Source organism: Gopherus evgoodei, chromosome 1 (assembly GCF_007399415.2).
Source record: "Gopherus evgoodei ecotype Sinaloan lineage chromosome 1, rGopEvg1_v1.p, whole genome shotgun sequence".
Classification (NCBI taxonomy): Eukaryota; Metazoa; Chordata; order Testudines; family Testudinidae; genus Gopherus; species Gopherus evgoodei.
Genome location: NC_044322.1, coordinates 262,763,885 through 262,787,996, shown reverse-complemented (window position 1 = coordinate 262,787,996; position 24,112 = coordinate 262,763,885). Strand labels below are relative to the sequence as shown.

The following is a 24,112-nucleotide window of genomic DNA, read 5'->3' as shown; positions in this document are numbered from 1 at the left end:
TTTCACAGTTCTCTTCGTATCTCCTCTCTTTGTGGCCTTTCTCTATGTTCAGGGTATCTCCCTAGACACACTTGCTTACTAATGTAGATCCATCTGTAAACAGAAAAGGCTGTAAATCCCGTATAATGTCAAACAGTGTCTAACGCTCACACAAGCCAGGGAACATCAATGTATGGATCAGAAACTGCTTAACAAAAGATGAAGCCCTTTGCACAACTAAAATGAACATAGCATGCAATATTAACCGAAAGGAAGGGATCTTAATTCAAACCATGCCATCTGTCCATGTTGGTCACAGATAGATACCATATGCTAGAGTGACTTAAAGGACACTCCTGGAGAGGCTTGAATTCTGCTGCTCTCGCTGCACACGTGAATTGTTTGAGATTCTGGTGCCAGAATTTGGCAGGGGGTGGAGAGGGGTGTGTAGGGAAGACGCCCCCTCTAACCACACACAGCTGGAGAAGAAGAGGGAGGAGGGAAGTGTTGGTGGGTGGGGTTGGACCTGCCTTTCATGCTGAACTTTAAATACCTTTGCACTGCACAGATCTGTCAAGCCTAGTAAGGTCAGAAGGGTTTCTCTACAGAGAGAAGAGTGTATTACAGCCTGAGTATTCCTAGCTTTGAAGCCTGAACACAGAGGTTTGCAAAATGAATGGAGACCCTTTTCAGGTAGGTAGTGTGGTATAAGCAGGTGTATCTGGTATGGCAGGTGAAATGATACTGGTCTTTGGGGAGGATGGATGGCTTTTGCTCCTCTGATCTTGTACTGTGTTTGTGAGACATGGCATGTTATTATTCACTTATGGTATATGAGGATACAAGGCTACTGTATCAATAGTTGTGGTGCCCAGTCTATTCCCTTTTGGACAGTTAATGCACTTTTCTGCTGTAAATTATATTTCTATGTGTGCAGCAGTGACAAAAATCAAACAGTAAAACAGAGATGGAGAACCATTATAGCAACATCATAAGACCACTGACAAAGTATTTATGTATATATGGCAAAATAGAATAAGGAAAGAAGTGACCAGAAAGAAATTGGAGATCTCAAAATGTGTGTTAGAAAATGACAGTGCCTATTATGATAGCCAATTTCTTTACTGGCTTTGAGGGATTATTTTGTTAAATTCTGGGTTTTTATTGTCTCTTGCTACTTTTTTTTAAAGTTCTGATTGTTGTAGCTATTTTGAATCTGTTGCTTCTGAAAGTAGATGACAATCTGCTGAAGCACATGCCATTAAGCTGTGGGCAATATTTTTACTGTAGGAACAAGTGAGAGAAGCAGTCCATGATCAGTGGTGTAGGTAAATTATTTGGGCTGAATTCTGTACTCATTTGCCCTAGTGCAACTGCATCAAGGTCAGAGTGGAACTGCAAAGAAAATGAAAAGGTACAGCAATTTAAAAATGGAAATTCACAGAAGATCAAGGCAGGGTACAATTTTCAATAGTACCCAAGTGACTTAGAAGTCTAACTCCTATTTTTCTTCAAAAGTGCTTGAGGAGCACAAGTGTGGGTCTACACTTCAATTAAACACTCCTGGCCACCCTGTGCCAACTGACTTGGGGTGGCAGGGTTGTAAAATTGCAGTGTAGACATTTGGGCTCTGCTGGAGCCTAGGCTCTGGAAACCTCTCCCTTTGTGGGATCTCAGAGCTCAGGCTGCAGCCTGAACTCAAATATCTACACTGCAACTTTTGCAGCCCCACGAGCCTAAGTCATCTGAGTTGGGCCAGCCATGGGTGTTTAGTTGCACTGTTGACAAACCTAAGTCTCCTTGAAAGTCAATGGGATTTAGGCTCATAAGTGCCTGAGTCACTTTTGAAAATGAAACTTAGACTCCTAAGTCACTTAGGTGTGTTTGAAAAATTGATCTTGTGTCATGTTTTGAAGTAGGAATATATTTCCATTTATAAATATTCCAACTCTGGAGTTTAGTAATGTTGGGTGAAATCCTGGCCCCTTTGAAGTCAAAGGCAAAACTTCAATTGTTTTCTCTAGGGCTGGGATTTTGCTCTTCATTCTTAATTTAATGAACTCTGCCATTCATTATCAGACACTTTAGATTTTGAAATGAGTCATATTTTTCCTCAGAGATGTGTTCCAAATTCTGGAACATCATGTATGCCTGAAAGTCCAACAGCAGCCTCTATGCAAAACATTCAACCTACTGATATTACACTTACTTGCAAAATACTTGGGTCCAAACAACCACCTGCTGTCTGCATTAGGGATGATGGCTTGTTCCAAAATGGTATTTAAACCAACTATCTTGTTTTTATTTTACTGTCTTAAAAGGACAGGCAGAATGAGGAGAAAAATGCTGAACTTAATTTATTCTAGAGCTCTTTTGGATTTTCCTTAGTCTCCACAGACACAAATTAATTAGGACTGGTTATCTGTGGGTTGTGTGTGTGGGTTTTTATTTTGTTTTTTTTACACAGCTAACAATAATTTAAGGCTCCAAATGCAAAATCTTCTCCCCAGGACCATCCTGTGCATTTGTGGCATGATCTTAGGGACTTGATCTCATAAGCCCATGAGGAATATAGGCAATATAGTCATTTGTGACAGGTTTAATATAATTCAACTATTATTCATATTAATTAAAGGAAAACAAAGTTGCTGTGCTTAGCTATCTGAGAATTAAAAAGATAGGAAATATTCTTTATCATGAATAAACTGTGCAAAATATAAGAAAACAAAGTGCTCATACTTACATTAATACATTTTTAGGAGCATCTTTCCTAATAGGACCCAGTGTTGAGAGAGCAATATGGAACATAATTGTTTCACACTTACACCTAGAATGAGGAAAAGCTTTCTAGTTTTCAATCTTTCAGACACTTAGGAATAAGCTTAACTTTATGTATGTGAGTGATTCCACTGAGGTCAGTGAGATGACTCGTGCATAGAGTTAAGCATGTATCAAACTGGGCAACAAAATGGCAGGTGAAAATCAGTGTTGATAAACAAAAATCAATAAACATTGGAAAACACAATCCCAACCATACATACAAAATGATGAGTCTAAATTAGCTGTTATCACTCAAGAAAGACATGTTGGAATCATTGTGGATACTTCTCTGAAAACATCCACTCAATGTGCAGCGGCTGTCAAAAAAAGCTAACAGAATGTTAGGAACCATGAGGAAAGGGATCGATAATAAGACAGGAAATATCATATTGCTGCTCTATAAATTCATGGTATGCCCACATCTTGAATACTGTGTACAAATCTGGTCTCCCCATATCAAAATAGATGTATCAGAATCGGAAAAGGTACAGAGAAGGGCCCCAAAAATCATTAAGGGTATGGAACAGCTTCCCTATGAGGAGAGATTAAGAAGACTGGAACATTCTGGGTTGGGTGGGTCTCCCTCTCTTTTTGATTTTAAAAACAAACCAAAACTTCAAAGGGTCTCCTCTTTCTTCTGAGAGCACAACGGGAAAACTTTTGAAATCACTAAAGGTTCCATGAAACAGGAAAACAGTTTCTCACCCAACTGTAATGAGGTTAGACTAAGGGCAGAGGAATAAGGACCAACTTTCCCCAACACCAATGGGTGCTCACACCCCCTGGCCCTGCCCCAACTCCACCCTTGCCCTGCCCCCATTCCAACCCCTTCTGCAAAGTCCCTGCCCCAATTCTTCCCCCTCCCTGCCCCCGTTGGACCCCTTCTCCAAATCCCCACCCTGGCCCTGCCTCTTCCCCAAGTGCGCTGCTTTCCCCTCCTGCCCCATCCCTTCCAGGGCTTGCCATGCAAATCAGCTGTTTCGTGGCACACATGCTGGGAGCCAGGGGGGAACATCGGGCACATGGTGCACCCAGGGGAGGAAGCAGAGGCAGAGGTGAGCTGGGATGGGGAGCTGCTGGTGGGTGCTTAGCAATTTTTCCCAGTGGGTGCTCCAGTCCCAGAGCACCCATGGAGTTGGCACCTATGGGTGGGGGTTTTGGCTGGGGTGCAGGTGTGTGTGTGTGAGAGAGATGTAAAAGAGTAGAGAAGGCTCAGAAAGGAGGAGAGAAGCCTTGACTACAAGTAGAGCACTCGGCAACTTCAGCTGAGCACCCAGCACCTTCAGCTCCAATTTACTCTTGTTCCAAGGCTTCAGTTTTCTGGTTCCCCACCACTTCTCTCTGAGCCAGGGAGCTCTGCCAATCTCTGACCTCACTAGTGAGGTCTTACCCACAGGTCTCCTCCTGGCCTGGTCTCTAGACTCACAACTTGTTCCTCTGGATTAAGGGAGTCCACAGCTGACCTGGGGCTGAGTTGTGATTTAAGCAGGTTTTTCCAACCCACCAGAATCCAGGACCTGAAAACAGCTACTACACCAGAATTTGCTAACAGCAGCAGCTTCTGATTCTATGCTCAGTTTTTGCTCCCCTATCAGTATGAGTGACCTTCAAGCTTTCTCCCATAGGTACCTCCTTCTAACAGATGGGGACCTCATCTGTCAGACTGAGCTACTCTTCTCTCCCCTCCCCCACACTTAACTTTAGCTAGACTCCATGCACACATTTTGTGCCATGGGTAGTTCATTCTGATGGATGGGGTATCTGAAATATGGATATATGTAACAGGATTTTTAAAAAGATAAGATATGGAATATATGCACAAGTATATTACTTCATATGTCAGCATTAAATATAAACAAGCATACTTTTCTATAAACAAGGGAACATAAGTTCATAGTTTGGGGATAACTGCACTTCTGACTCTTCCTCAATAATCTCCTTAAGGGCATCCTTTTTCATTTTTGGCCTCTTACTATTACCTCTCTGTGGGTGGAGCCCTCTTCCTTCTTTCTCTAGGCCGGATGTGTAGGCTTGCAGACCCCTGCAATTCATTGTGATTATCTCAGCAGGTCAGATCACTGGCCAACATTTGCACTCGGCCCTTCTCTGCACCTATTCCAGTCTGAATTCTTCTCACTTGAGCTTGGTTGACTAGAATTGTATATATTATTCCAGATGAGGTCTCACCAGTGCCTTCTACAACAGCATTTTTTTGAGTCTTTTCACATATGAACACTAAAATACAACTTCTGTACATAGAGTATCATTCCTATTTTTAAGTGTGCAATTTCTTCAGAACTGACATATTTACCTTTACAAAATCTGGCTTCATTAGGTATGTCTAACAAAGTAACTACCTGATTATTTCATTAAATGAGTCACTGTTTTTCTTCCATACTGCTAAGGTGTCTTCTGTGATTTCAACATTGCTACTATCGCCATCTTCCAAATACACTTCTAAAAACTAATAGTTTAACTTGCATTTGAAATATTAATTATACATAATTAAGAATGAACAATCAAAATTTGGCATTGCATACTTTGAGAATGAGTGGCCCCCAGTTATGTCCATCCTGCTGTCTCTTGTGTAGAGGAACTTTTGTTGTCCAGACTTCCAGTTTCTTTATAGAAGGATCTGAAATTCATAATGCACATTAACTATCCAACCTCTTATATTGGTTTCATTACTAAGATAACTCGCAAAGAATTCAAAGCCTTGCCCCTTTTCTTAAATGAAGGGTTGTCCAAGAAATAACAAAATATTTAATGTTAAACTTTATTACTTTTTTTGTTCTGCTAAAAATCAAACTTTCCAGAATGGAAAACCACAACTGAAATGGATCATATTAGAATTTTCTGGCAATTTTTTTAAAAATTCCTGGTGTTAATAACTGGTAAAAATTACAGTAGATGTTTGCCTCTAAGAGGGCAAGATAGATACAGTAGTGTCCTTAGTGAATATGTGGAAGTAAGATCTATGCATAAGTGATGAAATTAAAAAAATATAGACCAAAAGAACAGCTGAGAAAGGAACTTCTCATTGGAAAATCAAAGGAAACTGAAGACAGTGAATTTATCATATGGGGGAAAATTAAAACTTTAGAAATAAAAATTGAAAATTACAGAGTGCTATGCTAACGCTATGAGGTGTGATAATTTGAGAGAAATTCAATTTGGGCACACAGAACAAAGAGAACAAATTTGAGGAATATATAAAGCTATTTACAGACGTTGCACTTATGAAAACTGACAAGGAATTCTTTGAAACATTAAAAACATGTATGAAAATGATGAAAGTTGTGGGATGCGTGTGTGTAAGTAAACTATTCCACTGAATCAGTCTCCTAGAGCTCAAATCCTCAAGAGTCTGAGGGTCTGGGCTCCAGGCTACACCACGCCTTTAACACCATGGGGAGGGAGTGCTGATATTAGGGTGACCAGACAGCAAGTATGAAAAATCAGGACAGGGGTGGGGGGTAATAGGACCCTATATAAGAAAAAGCCCCAAATATCAGGACTATCCCTATAAAATTGGGACATCTGGTCACCCTAGCTCATATGGACCATCCAGAAAGCAACACAAGCCCCTCTGCCACTCACACCCTACTTTGCAACCACTGCAGGTGACTCACTCTATCTCCAGCAACCTTTAACCCCTCCCCCCATCACTCTCCCCGAGTTTTCCCTTCCCTGCCACTGTTTGGCAACGCAACTCCTCCTGCTTAAACATTGGCTCATTCATCCTGTCCCCAGTGTTGCCTCTTCCTCCACTCCCTCCATCCCCTTTACCCTCCTCTGTTTGTTTGGCTGCTGCACAAATTAAACCCATCCTTTCCCATCCAATTTGCCTCCTTCCCCTCCCTCCTGCTTCCACCCCAGTACCCTCGTTTTCAACAAGTAGCAAATTCTGAGGGCAGTTAAGGGCAAAATGAGTGCAAGGGATTCAGGAGATGTCACTGAGATGCTCAAACTGCTTGAGCAGTGACGTGCTCAGGAACATAAAGGTAGCTAATTCTGCTGGGTTAGCCAATGTAGTTAATTTTGACACAGTAGCTCCCTTGTAATTCTCTTCTCCAGGCAATCTCCCCTCTCTCTCTTGGAGTCACTTAACAGCTCAGTTTGATTAAGTTAAGACAGTAGCTACTCAATGACTGAGACTCCTCTGGCTAATTTAATGCTCCCTTGAATACCTGTTTCCTTAAAGGAGCCTGTCCAGTCTTCACTACCCCTAAAAGGGCACAGCCTACCCTGTTCACAGTATACTCCTTCCCACAAGCTCATGTACCACCAGTGTTACAGAAGCCACAGTTTGAGAACCCCTGGTCTATTGTAACATGTCTGAGGTATAAAGACCTGCACACTGCAAAACAATTTTACCAATTTCCAAGCATAGAAAAGCCTCTGCTCCTGGCTTAAAAAAAAAAAGACTTGATTCAACACATTAAAGTTAAGGTCAAAGGGAATTTATTAGGGTCTGAGTACACGGTTGAAGTCACATGATCTAAAAAGATCAGTTTTTATAGCTACTGTGCAGGTTTTGCACCTCTGATTATATGCCATGCCAACTCACAACATCCTCCTTTGTCAGCAGGGCTGCCCGAGGGCGGAGGGCGGCAAGTGGGGCAATTTGCCCTAGGCCCTGGGCCCTCCAGGGGCCCCGCGAGCCCTGATCCGGCAGCAGTCTGGGTCTTCGGTGGCATTTCGGTGGTGGGGGGCCCTTCAGTGCTGCTGAAGACGCGAAGCAACTGACGGGGCTCCCCCACCGCCAAAATGAGTGAGTATGAGCACCGCAGCTCCCCTGCTTTGCCCCAGGCCCCCTGAATCCCTCTGGGTGGCCCTGTTTGTCAGACATATTAATCTGAGCCTATTATGGAGATCTGTACAGGGTTCTAAATATTATTTTAATTGCACTGTTGTCTGGATTTGAAAATACTTTAGAACACAGCCTTTTAAAGTTAAATGCCCTCTCCACTTGCCTGACATTTGTGTAATGGATTTCGTTTTTCCCAAGAAAAACTGACTTGCATATGGAACATCAAACTCATCTGGTGCTAATATTTTAGAATTGTTTTCTCATTGTTAACATTTTTCCTCATTAAATCGCACAGAATATTGACCTTTTTCTTATACAAGTGCTTTTTGTGTGAATGGCTTTCATTAGGCTGCTGCCATACTGTCTACTACTGCTGTTTCCCTCAGGCTTCACAAGCTAAGTAGAGTTGAAAGGGGTCAGTATTTGTATGAGAAGCCTCCAGAAAAAACACATGTTGTGGGAAGTGGTGTTGATGATTCAATAGATGGCAATCTTTCCTTTACGCTGTAGTCTTTTACACATGGTTTTTACCCACCCCTCCCCAAACCATCCAGACCCAGACCCCTCAATCACATGCTTATTTGTGCTTTGATCCCATGCTCATTTGCGCAACTGGGGGGAAGAATTAAAGCTGGAACAGTTTCCCCCAGTACTGGTATTTTTCACATCCCATCCTAAACTATTACCTAATGTTGTTTGTGTGCTATGAAACAGCTGTTGGTTTACCCCCTAATGGCATGGTGAAGTGACCTCTCTACGACACTATTGCATGGTAAGTAAGGGATATAATCTAAAGTTAATGATTGCAAGGTGTTTTGAAATCCTCATCTGAAAGGTGCTAGATTATTTGTATTACTGTAGCACCTAGCAGCCCCAGTCCTGGACCAGGACCCCACTGTGCTGGGCGCTGTAGAAACACAGAACAAAAAGACGGTGCCTCCTCCAAATAGCTTACAATCTATACCAGCCCTTCGCTCTCTGGAGATTCCTCTTACTGAGAGAATCCTTTTTGTGCCATTTGAGCATCCCAAAGGGAGCGGCACCTGGCAGAAAATGTTCCCTCAGCCTCTGGTGATCAGTGCACAGTCTAACACAAGTACAAAAGCTGATCTGGAGAAGTAACAATTTTATTGTTAAAATGAATATTGTTCTGTGTATCACTGCACCAGAAAATATTGTCCCTCATGAGTCCTTCCCTTTTGACTTCAGGGGCAGCGTTGGAGGCACAAGGAAAGCCAGATTCCCTTGCTGAACCAAAGGTTGCAGACTCTCTACCTTGGCTATTAGCAAGGCCTCTATCCTGACATTGTTTTTCTCTTACACTGAACTCTCATTGATTTTAGAAGTTCTGCATGAGGAATAATCTCTGAAGATGACCCTGAAAATACAGTTCTGAAGACTATATTAGAGAAATGGAAGGGATGGTCTAGTGAATCAGGTGCTAGTCTGAGACTCCTGGGTTTATTTCCCTGCTCAGTCACAGGCTTCTTGTGTGTGCCCTTGGGCACATAACTTAGCGTCAGATTTTTCCAAAGGCATTTAGGCACCTAAATATACAGATAGGCACTTGGTTAGGTGCTTTCAAAAATCTCGCTGAGTTAAGTGCTGAACTCCTATTTGATTTAAATACCTGTGAGGATCTGGGCCTCTGTTTCAATTTCCCCTTCTGTAAAACCAGGATAATATTACTTTCCTACCTCAGGTCATTTTGTGAGGACAAATACATTAAAGATTGTGAGGTGCAATCTCCCCATGGTAATGGGGGCCTGGCACACCTTAGCTAGTGCATGGCAGAAATTGTGCTTAATTGTTTGAGGAAGAAAACTTAATATGTTATGAATGAATATAAATGAAAGCATATCTTATCATCCATCACTATTCATTCAGCCTTTCATTGACTTTTTACATTTGCTGCACCATGTCTTTAATTTCGGTACCCACCCTGGGTGAAAGTCATCTCTGAAGTGCTATTTTGAGGGTGTAAGTGGTGCCTAGTCCTTGTGATGGTTCTATGTATTGCATGTGCATGTGTGTATGTAGTTCTGCTGAGTCTTAAGGGGATGATTTAATGAAAGGAAAATCTAAAACAGTCTTCTTGCAATATATAAGAAAAAAAACGTTAAATCCTCAAGTGTGCATGAAGCGAGCTTTGTGTGTCTGAAAGGTGAAGTGGGACATTGTCGGAGGCTTAATGACACCAATCATGGTACTTCCTTGAAGGGGTGGCTCATCCCAGCTTATATCAGAGTGGCCATAATGCTGTTCTAATTTACACTAGCAGAAGCAGCTCCCTATGCTAACCCAGGATGGGAAGAGTGCACTTTTTTTGGCTCTGCCTTGGCACATCCCCTATGCTGGGGCAATGCTCAGATGTCTGCTTAAGGCAGCAGTAAATCCACTATGAGTCGCTGGAGGAGGGCAAAGGGGACTGACTGCAGAGCAGAATAGGGCCCTACCTGTATAGTTGAATTTAAAAGAGTTTGTTTTATCTTTCAGGAGACTATGTACATTGAAGAAAACACACATAAAAATGATATGATCTCTTTGATTTTCTCTCTGAAAGAAAAGGTTGGGGCGTTGGCTAAAGTTCTGCGCATATTTGAGGTAAATATTTTGCTTTTCTCTGTCTTTAAAATGTCAGGACTTTCAGTGCTACCCCTGTTTCACATGATCCTGACTTAAGGGCTGGGGGATGTTTCTTTTCTGGGCTCTAATTTTCCTTGTTTAGTTTCAGCCGAGAGATGACTTTTTAAAAAAAGACCCTCAAAACCAAATTTTCAATAGTTTTTTAACTTGTGCAAGGGTTAAAAAAATCTGATTTCCCCCCCCCCATTCTTAGAAAGTGATTTAGCAAATAAAATATACCCTAGAAGTGGTTGCATTTGACTAATTTGTGGACTGTGCCTGTGGATGTCGCCCTATATTTCATATCTATGAATATATACAGATTATAATAGGGCCTGATTCTTCCATTCTTCCTTGCACCTGTGTAGTCACTGACACTTGTACAAAGTGAGTGCAGACTCTATGTGTAAAGTGCTATCAGATCAGAATGGCAGCACTTTACACTCACTTTGCACAGGTGTTTCGAGCTACACAAGATGTGAGGTAGTTGAGAATTGGGCCCAGTATATGTAAAAGCACTTTGGGATCCTGCAGGAAGAAAGAAGCTGCATTGCTCTTAAAACGTCATCCACACACATTTCCCCAAATGTCGTGGATAATGTTTAAAAAAAGTCCATGGAATTCGTGACACCTTTGACAGGCTTAGTTGTGACACATAGGGCTGTGTACATAATCTCAAGCAAATCCACTGGTTTCTTTGGGTTTTAGAACTTTAATATTAAAACAATTGTTTAGGCAGATTACTGTAATGAACTGCAGGCTACATATTATTGATTAGAAAATTGAATTGACTGGTAAATGAAAGGATGCTGTAGTGGCATAATACAAATGGAAACAAAAATGTCCCAGGGTGTCTTCAATTCATTAAATGGAAGGGGAGCACATAGCTATCAGAGCTAGTGTCAGTCTGTGGATTGCAGTATGGCCCTTTGACAGTATTTCCACTTCTTAGCAACATGTATGTCTGAGGGGTTGTTTACACATAGTTAACTCCGTGTGGACATTTGCACAGAGATACAGTGACTCTGCGCTGCTCCCAGGTGCCCATCTCAGCACATTTTGCCATGCTCCTATTGATCCCTTCCATATCCCCATCCTGTGGTAAGAATGGGAACAAGAGAATGATCGGCATGATCTTAGGAAGAAAGACTTGTGAGTCTGGAAGGGGGTGAGGCTATAATCAGCACTCTTCCCTGTGACCCTCTTCCCACCAAGGCCATGATCGCAGAATACCAGAGAGACAGAGTCTGGACAGAGGGAATTTGACAATGTCCAAGATGGGGGACATGATGACATTTACACTCAGCCCACCCAGCCCCCGCTTTCAATAGAAGTTCAGCCAAAGGAGCAGGTTTCCCATTCTTTTCACCCCTTCCACCACATGAAGCAGAGGGGATGAAAATGGCTTTGGTATTCAGGTTAGAAATGGCTTTGTTGGTCACATTTGTTTGACTCAATTGAGGGTATACAGGGGACATATTTTCATACTGGGTAGCCTGTCTGCAGGCACCATGTCTGGCCTGGTGGTGGTCCCTGAGCCCTTCTCAAAGGAGACTGCACATGGAAGAAATCTATGGATTTCTGGTTGTCTATGGGCATGTTTAAGCCTCATTAATCTGTTCAAAACTACGCCACATTTGTGCATGAAATAGGGCGGGGGGGAAGCCACCACAAAGACTACAAAATGTGGTTCAAATGAAATTGTTCCATGGAATGGAGTCTGCATTCTGTGAGTCTGTTGCCTACTAAAGCCAAGCCCAGCCCCCCACAGAGTTCTTCATATTGTGGTTCGAGGACCAGTGTGACGCATTTGGAGCAGCTCTGTAATAATTTGACTACTGTGTGTTGACCTGGCTGTTGGCATGTTTTCTGTGTGGCTATAGTGGGTTAAATCAATAGGAGAGAATGTATGTGCGGAGGGAACAAACAGGAAAGAAAAGAATAGCTCCTGATAACTCCCAAGAGTTTGTGGAGAGTGATAGCTTTGACATTGACCCTTATCTATTAACTGTGGTGGGGGGTTTTTTGGTTTTTTTTTTTTTGGTCTCCTCTTCAGCCAACCTATAAAACCAGTTTGGAACAGGACAGGAGAAGGCCAGCTGTCACAGGCTGACTAGCCCATTTGAGAGGGAGCAGGGTTCAGTGCATCTCTGATTACCTGCTGCTCAGCTGGGCTTAAGGGAAGGCACTTGGGGGGCTGTAATACTTTGGTCTAATTTTGGTTGCTGTGGTTAGTGCGTGGGTGCTGGTGGCCTGTGATATACAGAAAGTCAGGCTAGATGATGTGGTCGTCCCTTCTGGCCTTAAATTTTGTTTCACCTGGGCCTTATAAAGGGAAAGACACCAGCAAGAAAAGGGCTGCCTGCTGACCCCTTCAGGCATAACATTAAAGAGACTGATTGGAGAGAAAAGGAAGAGAGTGAACATGGCAAGAGGTAGCCAGACTTCTGAGCTAGAGAAGCTTGTCTCCAGGTGAGTCCTGAAAAGGCAGCACCTGGGGACAGGCAGCAGGATGTATAATATTAAGAAATGTGTTTTTTAATCATAAAAAGTCATAGAACTGTAGGGCTAGAAGGGGCCTGGAGAGAGCATCTAGTCCCTTTCCCCTGCACTGAGACAGGATGAAATAAACCTAGACCATTCCTGACAGGTGTTTCTTCTAACCTGTTCTTAACTTCCAATAGTGGGGATTGCACAACCTCCCTTGGTAATCTGTTCCAGTGCTTATCTAGCCTTCTACAGTTTTTCTTAATAGCTAATCTAAGTCATCTTCTTGCTGCAGATTAAGCAAATTATTTCTTGGCCTGCTTTCATTGGACATGGAGAACTGATCACCATCCTCATTATAATAGCCCATAGCATGTTGGAAGACTTATCAGATCCCCCGCTCAAGACAAATAAAACTGGGCACATTGAAACCTTTCCTCATAGGTCAGGTTTTCTCAACCTTCTATCATTTCTGTTGCTTTCCTCTGGATTCTCACCAATTTGTTCACATTTCATAAACTGTGATGCCCAGAGCTGGACACAGTAGTCTAGCTGAGGCCTCACCAGTGTTGCCTCCTGTGGTCTACCCACGACATACCTGTTGATATACACCAGAATATTAACCAATGTTGCAATTGCTTCACATTGTTGGCTCATATTCCATGTGTGATCCATTATGACCACCAGATCCTTTTCTGCAGTACAACTATCTAGGCAGTTATTTCCCACTTTGTAGTTTGTGCATTTGATTTTTTTTCCACCTCCTAAGTGCAGTAATTTACACTTGTCTTTAGTGAATGTCATCTTGTTTATTTCTCCAGGTTACTTTGGAGTCTAATTCTGTCCTCTGAAATGCTTGCAAACCCTCCTAGTTGATGTCATCCACAAATTGTATGAGTATACTCTCTACTCCATTATCCAAGTCTTTAATGAAAATATTGACTAGTACTGGACAGAGGACAGATTCCTATAGGATCCAACTAGATATATCCTCCCAGTTTGACAGCAAACCATTAATAACTACATTGATTATGGTTTTTCAACCACTTGAGCATCCACTTGACCATAATTTCATCCAGACCACATGTCTCTCATTTAGAGAAGAAGCTTGTTCTAGGAAGAGGGAGCACTCAGCAGATACCATCTGGGGAAAGGTGGCAGGGAACATAATATGCTGAGACAAGTCACTTGTCTCCAGAAGGAGAATCTGAAGAGAGTTCACCTGGCCACAAAGATGGTGGGGGAAGTGGGATGTTTAAGCATTGAGCAATATGGCTTAAAACATTTTAAGGAAGAAGAGCTCAGAAATGGGTGGACTGGAAGCATTTTAAGGAGAGAGAGCTATTGTTGCTGGACATAAAAGTTTAGAATAGGGTAAATCTTTCTGTTTGGGGGGGAATGATAATATGTCATTGTATTAATAAACAAGGCTGGCTTGGGCACAAACACAGGTAAGCCTGTTGTAATTCTTATATGGAGTCTTTAGTGCCATGGCTGCCACCTGCCTCTACTTCCCCTTCATCAGGGCCTTTAAGAATTCACAAAGTTGCTAGTCATCTTCTCAGCCCCAAATTATTTAATTCACTCTCCACCAAGTTGGCAACAAACCTTGTCTAAAACAGAACAAAGTTCCAAAACAGTCATCCATTCCAGAGCCACACATCGCCTCTCTTGGGCTTCTGTAGCTTACCTGGCAGGCCTCCTACCTCTGGTAGTCTCAGATACTTCTCTTCCACTCTTCCCTTGTAGCTTCCTGCTGCCTTACAGTTTAACAACCTGATTTCTCTCAAGGTCATTGATCTTGTAATCAGGGCTGGTTTGGCCCCAGGCTTTCTAGCCCACAGGGCAAGCCACTGTGTTACAGAGTCCCTAATGGGGGGCAGGGAGAGGAAGGGACACTGCAGAGCCACACTTTGTCAGAAGGATGAATGTCACGGCAGGCATGTCCTATTGTAGCCACGAACACAGGATATAAAAAGATTTTTGGCATGTTTAAAAAGGAACATTGCCTCAAGAGACTGGAAAGTTGTTTGGGGGAACCAGACTGCAACCCAGGCACCTGCGGGAGGTGTCAGAGGAATTAGGCTTGACTAGGTTACTGGCAAGGGGTGGTAAGCCATTAGGTAACAAGCATTAGTGTAGATGTTTGTTTTAAAATCTGTTTTCTCAAAAAGCTTTGTTCCTACAGTTAAACAAATGAGACTTTGGTTTTAAGAAGGTGGCTTAGTCATTGTAAACTCCGCTGGTCAGACTCCTGAAGAGAAGAGCTGCAGAGGCGGTTCCTATTTGAACCTGCTCAGTAAGCATGGTTGATACACAGGGTACTGACGCCCATGGCCCAGTCTAGGAATGGGAATATTGCAGAATTTCACCCCAAGGAAGGTAAGGGGCATGAAGCCTGACAGCTGAGGGGATGTACTCGGAACAACCCAAAAGGGGCTAGAGGTGCATCTAGCCCTGCAACTGTGACACCAAGTTTAAGGGAATCTCAATGTGCTTTGAGGTGCACTGTATTTATTGTATACAAGAGCCATCAAGATCATGTCTGTGGCTGAGGGACTGTCCATAGGTGCTGTTGTGTAATTTGTGCTTTGAAACTGAGCTCTTGTTTTAGTACAATTTCTACTTGTATCCAGAAGTGCACTGCACCCATCCTATTGATAGGAATTGGTGTTTTATCTGCTAGAATGTTACCACCAGAGTTGAATCACTTCTTTGTAATTGCTTCTATGCGTCTGACTGCTTTAAATTCAAACCACGTTTGGGTAGATCTGTTTTTGTCTTATGTTTATTCCTGATTTATATTCTTTCAATCGGTTTTCAGAGTCGGGTCTGTGACTCTGAAGTGCAATCAGCTGATGTGGATAACCATTCTGGCCCACAACAAAGGATGGGATGCATGGGCAGGGTGACCATGTATCCCTTTAAACTAGGAATCTCTTGGTTTTCAGCAACAGGGGTAGAACCATGTTTTTAGAAGTGCTAAGCATGCACAACTGGGACCAGATTTTCCAAGAGTTTGCTCCCATTTAGGCAGCAAAATAAATGGCCACATTTTCAGAAGACCTCAGGAGATGGACTGCAAGTGGGATGCCGAACTTTCTTGAATATCTAGCCCTAGTGTTTTGTCCCATGCTTCGTAAGTTCTGGGACAAAACATCAGAGTCAGATGGAACACTAGAATAGTGACCTGAAGGAGTCATCGACCAGCTGAGCTGATGAACCAAGTAACAGGCTGGCTGAGTGCATGTGTTCCTCAAGCATCATTTAGTACCCAGCCCTGCCACCATTGCTACCCCGGCTCTACTTCCATCCCCAGAAGGTTTCCCAGTGAGCCCCCCACCCATCCTCCCCTGCAGGGTGAGCAAATCCTCATGGAGTCAGACACTCATTCTTAAACTGAGCTGTGAATCTAGCTCCATCGTTATAAGCAAGTGGTTACAAACCTAACCTGAGCCAGATTCGATGTATCCACCATCCCTATGCCAGAGGTGAGTACCAGGCCATGGTAGTCCATTTGAGGGATGAAAGGAAGCCTGTTTCCCAGCCCTTATTTACTACAGTCCAAATCTAGTCCCCATTAAAGTAAAAGGGAGTATTTCCCTTAACTTCAGTAAGCAGTAGATTGGTGATGACATTATGTCTGTAAGAACTGTTATTCACCAGAATGTTTGTGGAAAGAGAAGTGTTGCAAATATATATCTGTGTACAAATATGCATGCAAATCTTCTTAAGGAACTTTATATGGCTTTCATTAGTGTAACATCAGAGCAGCTCACAATCTTTAATGTCCTCACAACACCCCTGTCAGTTAGGGAAGTACTATATCCTTATTTTCCAGAAAGGGAAAGGAACTGACGCACAGAAAGAGAGACTAAGTGACTTGTCCAAGATCACACAGGAAGTCTCTGGCAGAGAACAGAATCCAGACTTCCTGTGTCCTAGGCTAACATCCTAACCACCGCACCATTCTTCTTCTGTGACACCCATGTGTCTGTTCTCAAGTACTCTCTCTCTCAGAAGTTGGGATCTGAAAGCTCTTTGTGGTTTGAGTCAATCAGTCACATAGCAGAAGTAGTACCTTGTGACCAATCACATACCATCAATAGCAGCTGATTCTGCCAGCCTTAGTCAAGGTGAATAGTATTCATCCTATCTTATTGATCTTAATGGGATTATGTGCAAAGCAGGTACTGCCCACTATAAGTAAGGGTGGCAGAAACGCTTTTATGCTGTAAAGAAACACGTAGGACGTCACTAGTGGCTTTGACCACAGGAATGATTTTACAGTATGGTACACACAAAAAACAAAACAAAACCCCCCTGTGCAGAAACCAGGGATGGATTAAACACTGCCATGTTGAGGTAAGGAAAATCCTGCTCAGAGCCAGATGGATTAAATGTTTACTAGTGTGTGTGTGTTTGGTTTTTTTGGGGAGTGGGGGAGGGAGGGGAAAAGAATAATATTGTTATGCTGACAGATCTGGTCGTCGGCAGGTTTGAACCTGGTGTTTCTGGACCTTAGTGCATGAGTCGCACTGCATGAGCTAAAAGCCACATGCCTGTTAACTAAGACTGGAAAGCAGACTCATTAATCTTTCTTTCTCTCTCTCGGTGGTCTTGGTGCCATTAGCTGAGACAGAACACCACACGCAGGAGATGTGTGGGTTACAATATGATGCAAATTGTTGCCTTGCTTTCAAATAGGAATCACTTTGCTTTTGTTGAGTAACGTTCTTTTCGAATAATAGAACTTTGCCCTAAGGCCAGGCTCTGATGCTTGCGCAGTGCAGCACTTCTTGATTTGCATGGCTGTTCTCCTGCAGTAATTTGTTATATCATGTGATTAAAGATACTTGAAACCTGCCCAGAAGTAAATGGTAACATTGAGTCAGACCCTTTGCCTTCTGAGCCACAAAGATGACACTGGTAATTTTTTTTTTTTCTGTTTAGGGAGCTAACTTTGTGTTCAGCAGATAATGACCACTTTGAAGTTTATCTCTTTGACCACTGGGCTTCTGTTGAATTTTGGATTGTTTGCTTTTCCTCTTGTTTTCATACAGGTTACGCAGGCACGGGCATGTTTGCAAAGCAATTCGTCCCTAGAATTTAACTCAGTACATTAGTGGGATAAATAAGACCTCTCCCCCTTCAGCGCTCACACAACTCCCTATGTATACCTAGTTCCACTACAAACATGTGCCACTATAACCCTTCCTTTGCTGCCCTGAGTTGGACACAAGCGGAGGGGGTCATTTAATAGCTTTTACTTCAGACAGAAAGCACGGTAATGTACTGGGATAGCACTAACGAGAGCTGTGGAAATTATTGAGGTTTTTTTCCCCCAATTTTTTTTTTTAAAAGGAGAGGGCATGTTTCTCGGTGATACAAAAGGGAAAAAAAAATTATTTCTTGTAAGATGAATGTTTCATTGTTGGGCATTTTAATTGCTTTTTTGTTTTATTAAAAGCAAAGGACATTTAGAAATACCATTCACAAAACGAGGAGGTAGGCTCAGTTGGGACCTTGCCCTAGGTCCTGAGCAAGTAGCAGTGGATAGTTTCTTTTTTCTCAGGAGCAGGCAAGGAACCAGACTGTGACTCAAAGTACTATCTGGTTCCTGAGTCTGCCTTGCTCCAGGGGGAGAGAAATCTGCACTGGCCTTACACAGAAGGCAGATTACTTCCTAGGGCATGCCGGCTCAGTTTAGCTGTCTGCTACATGAAGGGGCCGGGCAGTAGGGAGAAGGGGCAGAGCCCTGTGTGCTTTGTACAAGCTACTTTCATGGTCTTTTAATTTGTATTTATACATTCAGCAAACGATCTCATGGGCTTTGCCACTTAGACACTGCTAAGTGGCCTGAGAAGTGAGGGTCTCAAGATGGTTGTCACAATTCCAAGTGGTGTCAGAAGGTGGTGACCACACTGCCCTTCCCCAGTACTATGGAAAGGGGTCCTAGCTAGATCTCACTAGACAAGAGGAGTGTCATGGACAGGGAAAGAGGGGTTCATTATAGAGACAAGCGAGAATCCATGCCTAAACAAACAGAGCCTAAAAAAAAATCTCCCCAACCAAAAAGGAAGTCTCTCCATTGACTTTGAGGAAGATATTCAAAGACACTAGGCTCCTAACTCCCATTGACTTTCAGTGGGAATCACTGCTTAACTGTCATGTGTATTTTTTGAAAACCTTCCTTTTATGGGACTCAAATCTTGCTCACAGCTAGCCAGGGTGAAAACTGCAGACATAATGTATATAAAGTTGGTAAGAAAGAGCATGGAAATGTTCACTCTGGGAGTTTTTAACTCAGTGTTTGACTGAAAATTCAAGTTATGCAGCCACATTGTAGGGATGTCATGATGGTCTGAGGTTGCTTAGTGACAAAGGCCATGGAAACAAGCTACAGATGGATTTTTTTGTTTAATAACTGTTCTTGTTTTTAAGAATTGAGTACAAGGGTGTGTGATAGCTCACAGAGGGAAGAAACAATCGCACTGTTGAAACAGTAGCTTAGAACCCCATCCCCTCTGCTGTTTGTCCAGATCTGCCAGCTTTCCTTGGGCAGGTTTCACCAGGAAACATCTCTTTTGCCTTCTGGCAACTAGGTAACCCTAGACAAGGGCAGGGGAAACAAAGGAGGTAACTGACACAAACAACCTCAACGCAGAGGTGTTTTGGAGGAATGTAGTACTGAGTTCATGCAGGCACACTCCTTCTGGCTGCACACCCAGCAAGGGGGAGGGGAGGAGTGTTCAAGGTGGGAGAGTCCATCTATCCTTTTTAGCCTCTTAATATTATATATTCCCTGTTGTACTCAAGTCCCTGCTGCTGCTAGGGGTGCCGGTGGGTCCACGGGATGCTGAGGATCTCCCAGACATTCTCACAAAAGCATGGACGTTTGTCCCTGACCCAGAAATTCCATCCCCCTAATGCCACACAGCTGTGCCTGGCTCTGTGCCCTCCCCGCTGAGGTGGTAAGTGAAGTGATTGCTCTGTGAGAACTGTCACTAGGGAAGGTTTTGTATCCATAGCATCTGCCACATGGAGAGACGCTATTGAATTAATGGTGGGGTCATTTACAGGGTCTCAAAATAAAAAAAAATTAAGGGGGAGGGTATAGCTCAGTGGTTTGAGCATTGGCCTGCTAAACCCAGGTTGTGAGTTCAATCCTTGAGGGGGCCATTTAGGGAACTGGGTAAAATCTGGGGATTGATCCTGCTTGAGGCAGGGGGCTGCACTAGATGAGGTCCCTTTCAACCCTGATATTCTATGAACTATCACTCCTCCTTAAGGCTTCCTAATATATTTGTGAAAAAACATGTGAAAATATAAGTCTCCAATGATCTTTTGTTAAGACTTGTTAATGATGGGCCAACATCTGCCAGTGACACCTGCAGTATTGCCAATTCCAATCATTCAAAACTAATGAGACTGATTCCCCCCACCCCACCCCAAAATCATGAGTTTGTCTTAAAAATCATGAGACTTTTAAAAATCAATGTTGGGTTCTTTTCTTTGATGGTTTTGAACTCTTAGGCTACACCTGGGTCATGTTTCAGGCTTTTTCTGCTACTGTGAAGCTAGATGCTTACTATTTTTTTTTCCTCTGTAAGGAAGTTAAATTTAAGCTCCAGGAGTGAGGCCTATAAGCAAAACAATAACTGGTGAGACTTATGCTAAAATTATGGGAACTGGCAACCCCACTGAAGACTGGAGGGTTACATAGCATAAACTGAGAGCGATCATTGACCTTGATGGTGAAATCTGTGATAATTGGTTACCTCGTGATAATGATGAACTTATAATGGCAAGTGTAGTGCCTTTAAATAAATGCAAGGCAGATAGCTATATGCTTACAAGCATCTCTGCAACTGAGCAATTCTGACAGGGGAACTCACTCATGCTGAAGCTCTTTCAGTTGGTCAAATAGTCACAAAAGTGCTGCAAAAGAGCCATAAATCCCTCATAAGGAAGGCCCCCATGCAGCAGGTTTTCCACAGCAGGCTGAAGGCAGGAGTAGGGCCTGCTGAGGTAGGTGGGGGACTGGCCAGGATGTGCCCAGCCCCTGTGGATTCTGCACAGATGCAATAGGTGAGAGGACCAATTGCAGTAAGGGCACAAGTTAAAGAAATAAAACACATGAGGAGGTGTGGGTGTTTGGTTTTTTGCCTTCTAGTTTCTGAGCTTTTAGAGGATACTCATGTCAAGTTGACAAGCTTTCATCTGCAAGCAGGAGGGCTAAAAACATACTTAAAAAACAAACAAACCCTAAACCCCAAGTTCTCCTTTTGGCTCCAGGAGCTGGAGCTTTAAGTAAAACATCAAATATCATGAGACTAACAATAAAATTGCAAGAACTAGCAACACAGATTACATCATACTGAGTTCTGAATCATATAAAATATAATTACAGTACCACCAGTAGACACCAGGTGGAGAAGTTGTACCAAATGAAATTGGGTGCTGACTAGAAACTCAAGTAACAGAGGGGCTGTAAATATCTTGAAGTGAAGGTGTTTGTTTACCAATACAAAACATCTGAAAAACATAATTATGCAAAACTATCAATTGGGAGGGGGTCCAATTTCTGTGACTGAATTTCTGTTTCTAAAACAGTGATTGTAACTTACATTTATATGGCTCCAAAAGGATCCAAAGCCCTCTTTACAAATGACAACAATATATATTTATATAATACATGATTTTTTTTGCTCATTGCTGAGATGCAGGCATCTCTTGAATGAAAGGCAAAATTGTCTGAGAGCACATAAAACTACATCCTAGAGTCTGTTGTTTGCATTATACAAGATTTAGGACAGGAAGTGAAGAATGCCCTCCACAGAGCTCTTCAGACCTGAAGGAAGCTTGTCTCTTTCACTAACAGAAGTTGGTCCAATAAAAGATATTACCTCACCCAGCTCTTCTTACTCAAAATTAGGGCCAACATGGCTACAACAACTATGCAGGCAACTGTCTTGTAAGGACAATTTTTCTGTGTTGTGTTCCTCTGAGCAAACTACTGATTGTAAACAAAATGGATCTGTTATTGTAGTTAAGAGTATTGTTTTTAATGGAAATGAAAATAAAATCTTGTGTGTTTGTGTATATATTGCTAAGGATAGGTAAAGTTACATAATTTGTGATGGGATATATACAGTTCAAAAGCTACACGTTCAGTCATTGTTTTTTTTTTTTTCCAGATGATAGTTTGAAATAAAGGCATTGCTTTCTGCCATCAGTTTGTAATTCAGGGTGAATTTTGATCCTGATTAATTTAAGCACCATGTGCCTTTAATGCATCAGAATTTCAGATTGCTTGGACCGCATTCTGTCCCAGATTCTCTGCTATGCACAGTATCTGCTGGCCATGGAGCAGATCGGTGAGAGGGCTGCCAGACAGCTGGCTGCCCCTTTGTGTTTCTGAGGTTGGTTCATGGCTGGTCCTGTACAGTTTAGGGCATTGTAGAGCCTGATTACACTCTGCCAGGTAGCATAATTACTGTTTTCCCCCCTTCCATCACCTCTGTACAGATTGTATGTCAGGAACAGATGGGGAGTGGAGTAGGAGCTGGCTGTTCCAGATTTTCACAAGCTAAGGACTGAAGAATTATCAGATGGCCAAATATGACCAATTTCTGGCCTCTACTCCTGGATCAGTGGAGAAGGGGGAGAGAACCTGGTTTTGCTTATACAGATGCAAATTTAGAATAGCTTCTCTGATTTCAGTGGAGTTATTCCAGAATTACATTGGTGTAAAGGAGGTGGTCATTTGACGTAGTGAGTATACATCCTCTTTTAGTCTGATCAAAAGAAACCAGCATGAGTCTCTTCTGCCCCCCCTGGTAAACTAGAAACAATCTGCTGTACAACATGATAGCAAATCAGTAGATATTTCCTCTATTTGTGCATGAGTTGTGCAGTTGGATGAGTAGAACTTGAGAGGACAAGAAACTATAATAAGCAAAATAACTCCTTTGCTTTTACATCAGGCCAGCTTGCACCGGGACCAGTGTGGGTAGATAAAATAGGGAGAAGGTACAAAACAGCCCTCCCCCAAGTCCTGCATGTTGGCACCACGTCCCTTTGCATTTCAAGACCCTGCACTCCAGGCCCAAGACTTTCCAAAGAGAGTGAAGCAAGCATAGCAGAGCTGACCTGTCACAAGAATACAACACAGGCTGGCTGTCTGCCTGCTCCGTTGTTCGTTCTCCAAGGGCTCCTGGACAAATCATTGCTATATGGCCCCTGTTGTATTCATTTAGATTGGGGTTCTCAAACTGGGGGTCAGGACCCCTGAGGGGGTCAGAAGGTCATTACATGGAGGGGTCACGAGCTGTCAACCTCCACCCCAAACCCCGCTTGCCTCCAACATTTATATGGTATTAAATATATTAACATATGTTTAACTTATTGGCGGGGGGGGAGGGGGGTTGCACTCAGAGGCTTGCAATGTGAAAGGGATCATCAGAAAAAAGCTTGAGACCCACTGATTTAGATGAAACATACAGGCCAAAGGTGTTAATGCAACCCAGTCACTGTCTAACATTAAACAAGGTTCAGGGTTTGCTATGTAAAGACCTCAGTCTGCTTAGCACCATGGCAAACCCACCATTAAACATCCTTTTATTAATGATACAGAAAGGAAGGGGAAAACTGTTAAAGCATTTGAAATGTAAGGCTTTCATTTTAACAGCATCCCTTGTTGTTCCCTTCCTCTTTTTAGAAGGAACCCCCCCTGCGTTTGACAGTCTCTTAAATGATATCAAAGATGGTAATGACTATCCTCTTGGGGGGCGGAGGGGGGCATGGGAGAGAAGAAGCTAGTTAGCAGCAGCAGCTTTAGCTCATGTCAAAGTCTGATCCCATTTCATCTCAGGTGGTGTTTGGGATTTAGCTGGAGTTGGGACAGGTGGTGATGTCATCTGGGTGTCTCTCTCTCTCTGGCCCGGTTTGCTCAGGACATCTCTCAGGATCAGGATGATGAAGATCCTGAGTCCCAGAAACAGTGGGAGAGGCAGCCATGATCATGAAGCTTATTCGTAGCATTAATCTGTTCTTCTCTCTTCCCTCCAAAGTCTCTTTCTTTAAGGACCTATAAAGGCAATGGAGGGAATAGCCCATCCCTTCATTATTTTGTCTACCAGTCAGGCTTAATATCTGACACCAATTTTAATTCATTAATTTCCAGTTCCACATCTTCTATTTTTACCAAGCATGATTTTAACATAGTCCTTGAGTTTTAGCAGGAGGCTTTTTTTAGACTAATTCAGTTTTTCTTCTACCTTTTGCACCTGTTCCCATCAACATTTATTCCTATCGGCTATTGTGACATTTTATGAACTTTTATATACTTTTTTACAGTTGAGCCTACAATGAGGATACATTTGT

General features: G+C 42.7%; 1 protein-coding gene across 1 annotated transcript in view; it reads left to right on the top strand.

Moving 5' to 3' along the window:
• The first annotated feature begins 584 nt into the window (after window positions 1-584).
• The window catches only part of PAH (phenylalanine hydroxylase), a 58,557-nt gene continuing 35,029 nt past the window's right edge, over window positions 585-24,112 (top strand). Inside the window, exons 1-2 of the mRNA XM_030544446.1 lie at window positions 585-672; window positions 10,109-10,216. Of these exons, the coding sequence (XP_030400306.1) occupies window positions 652-672; window positions 10,109-10,216 (129 nt within the window). The 5' untranslated portion in view covers window positions 585-651. The remainder of the gene's footprint in view (window positions 673-10,108; window positions 10,217-24,112) is intronic.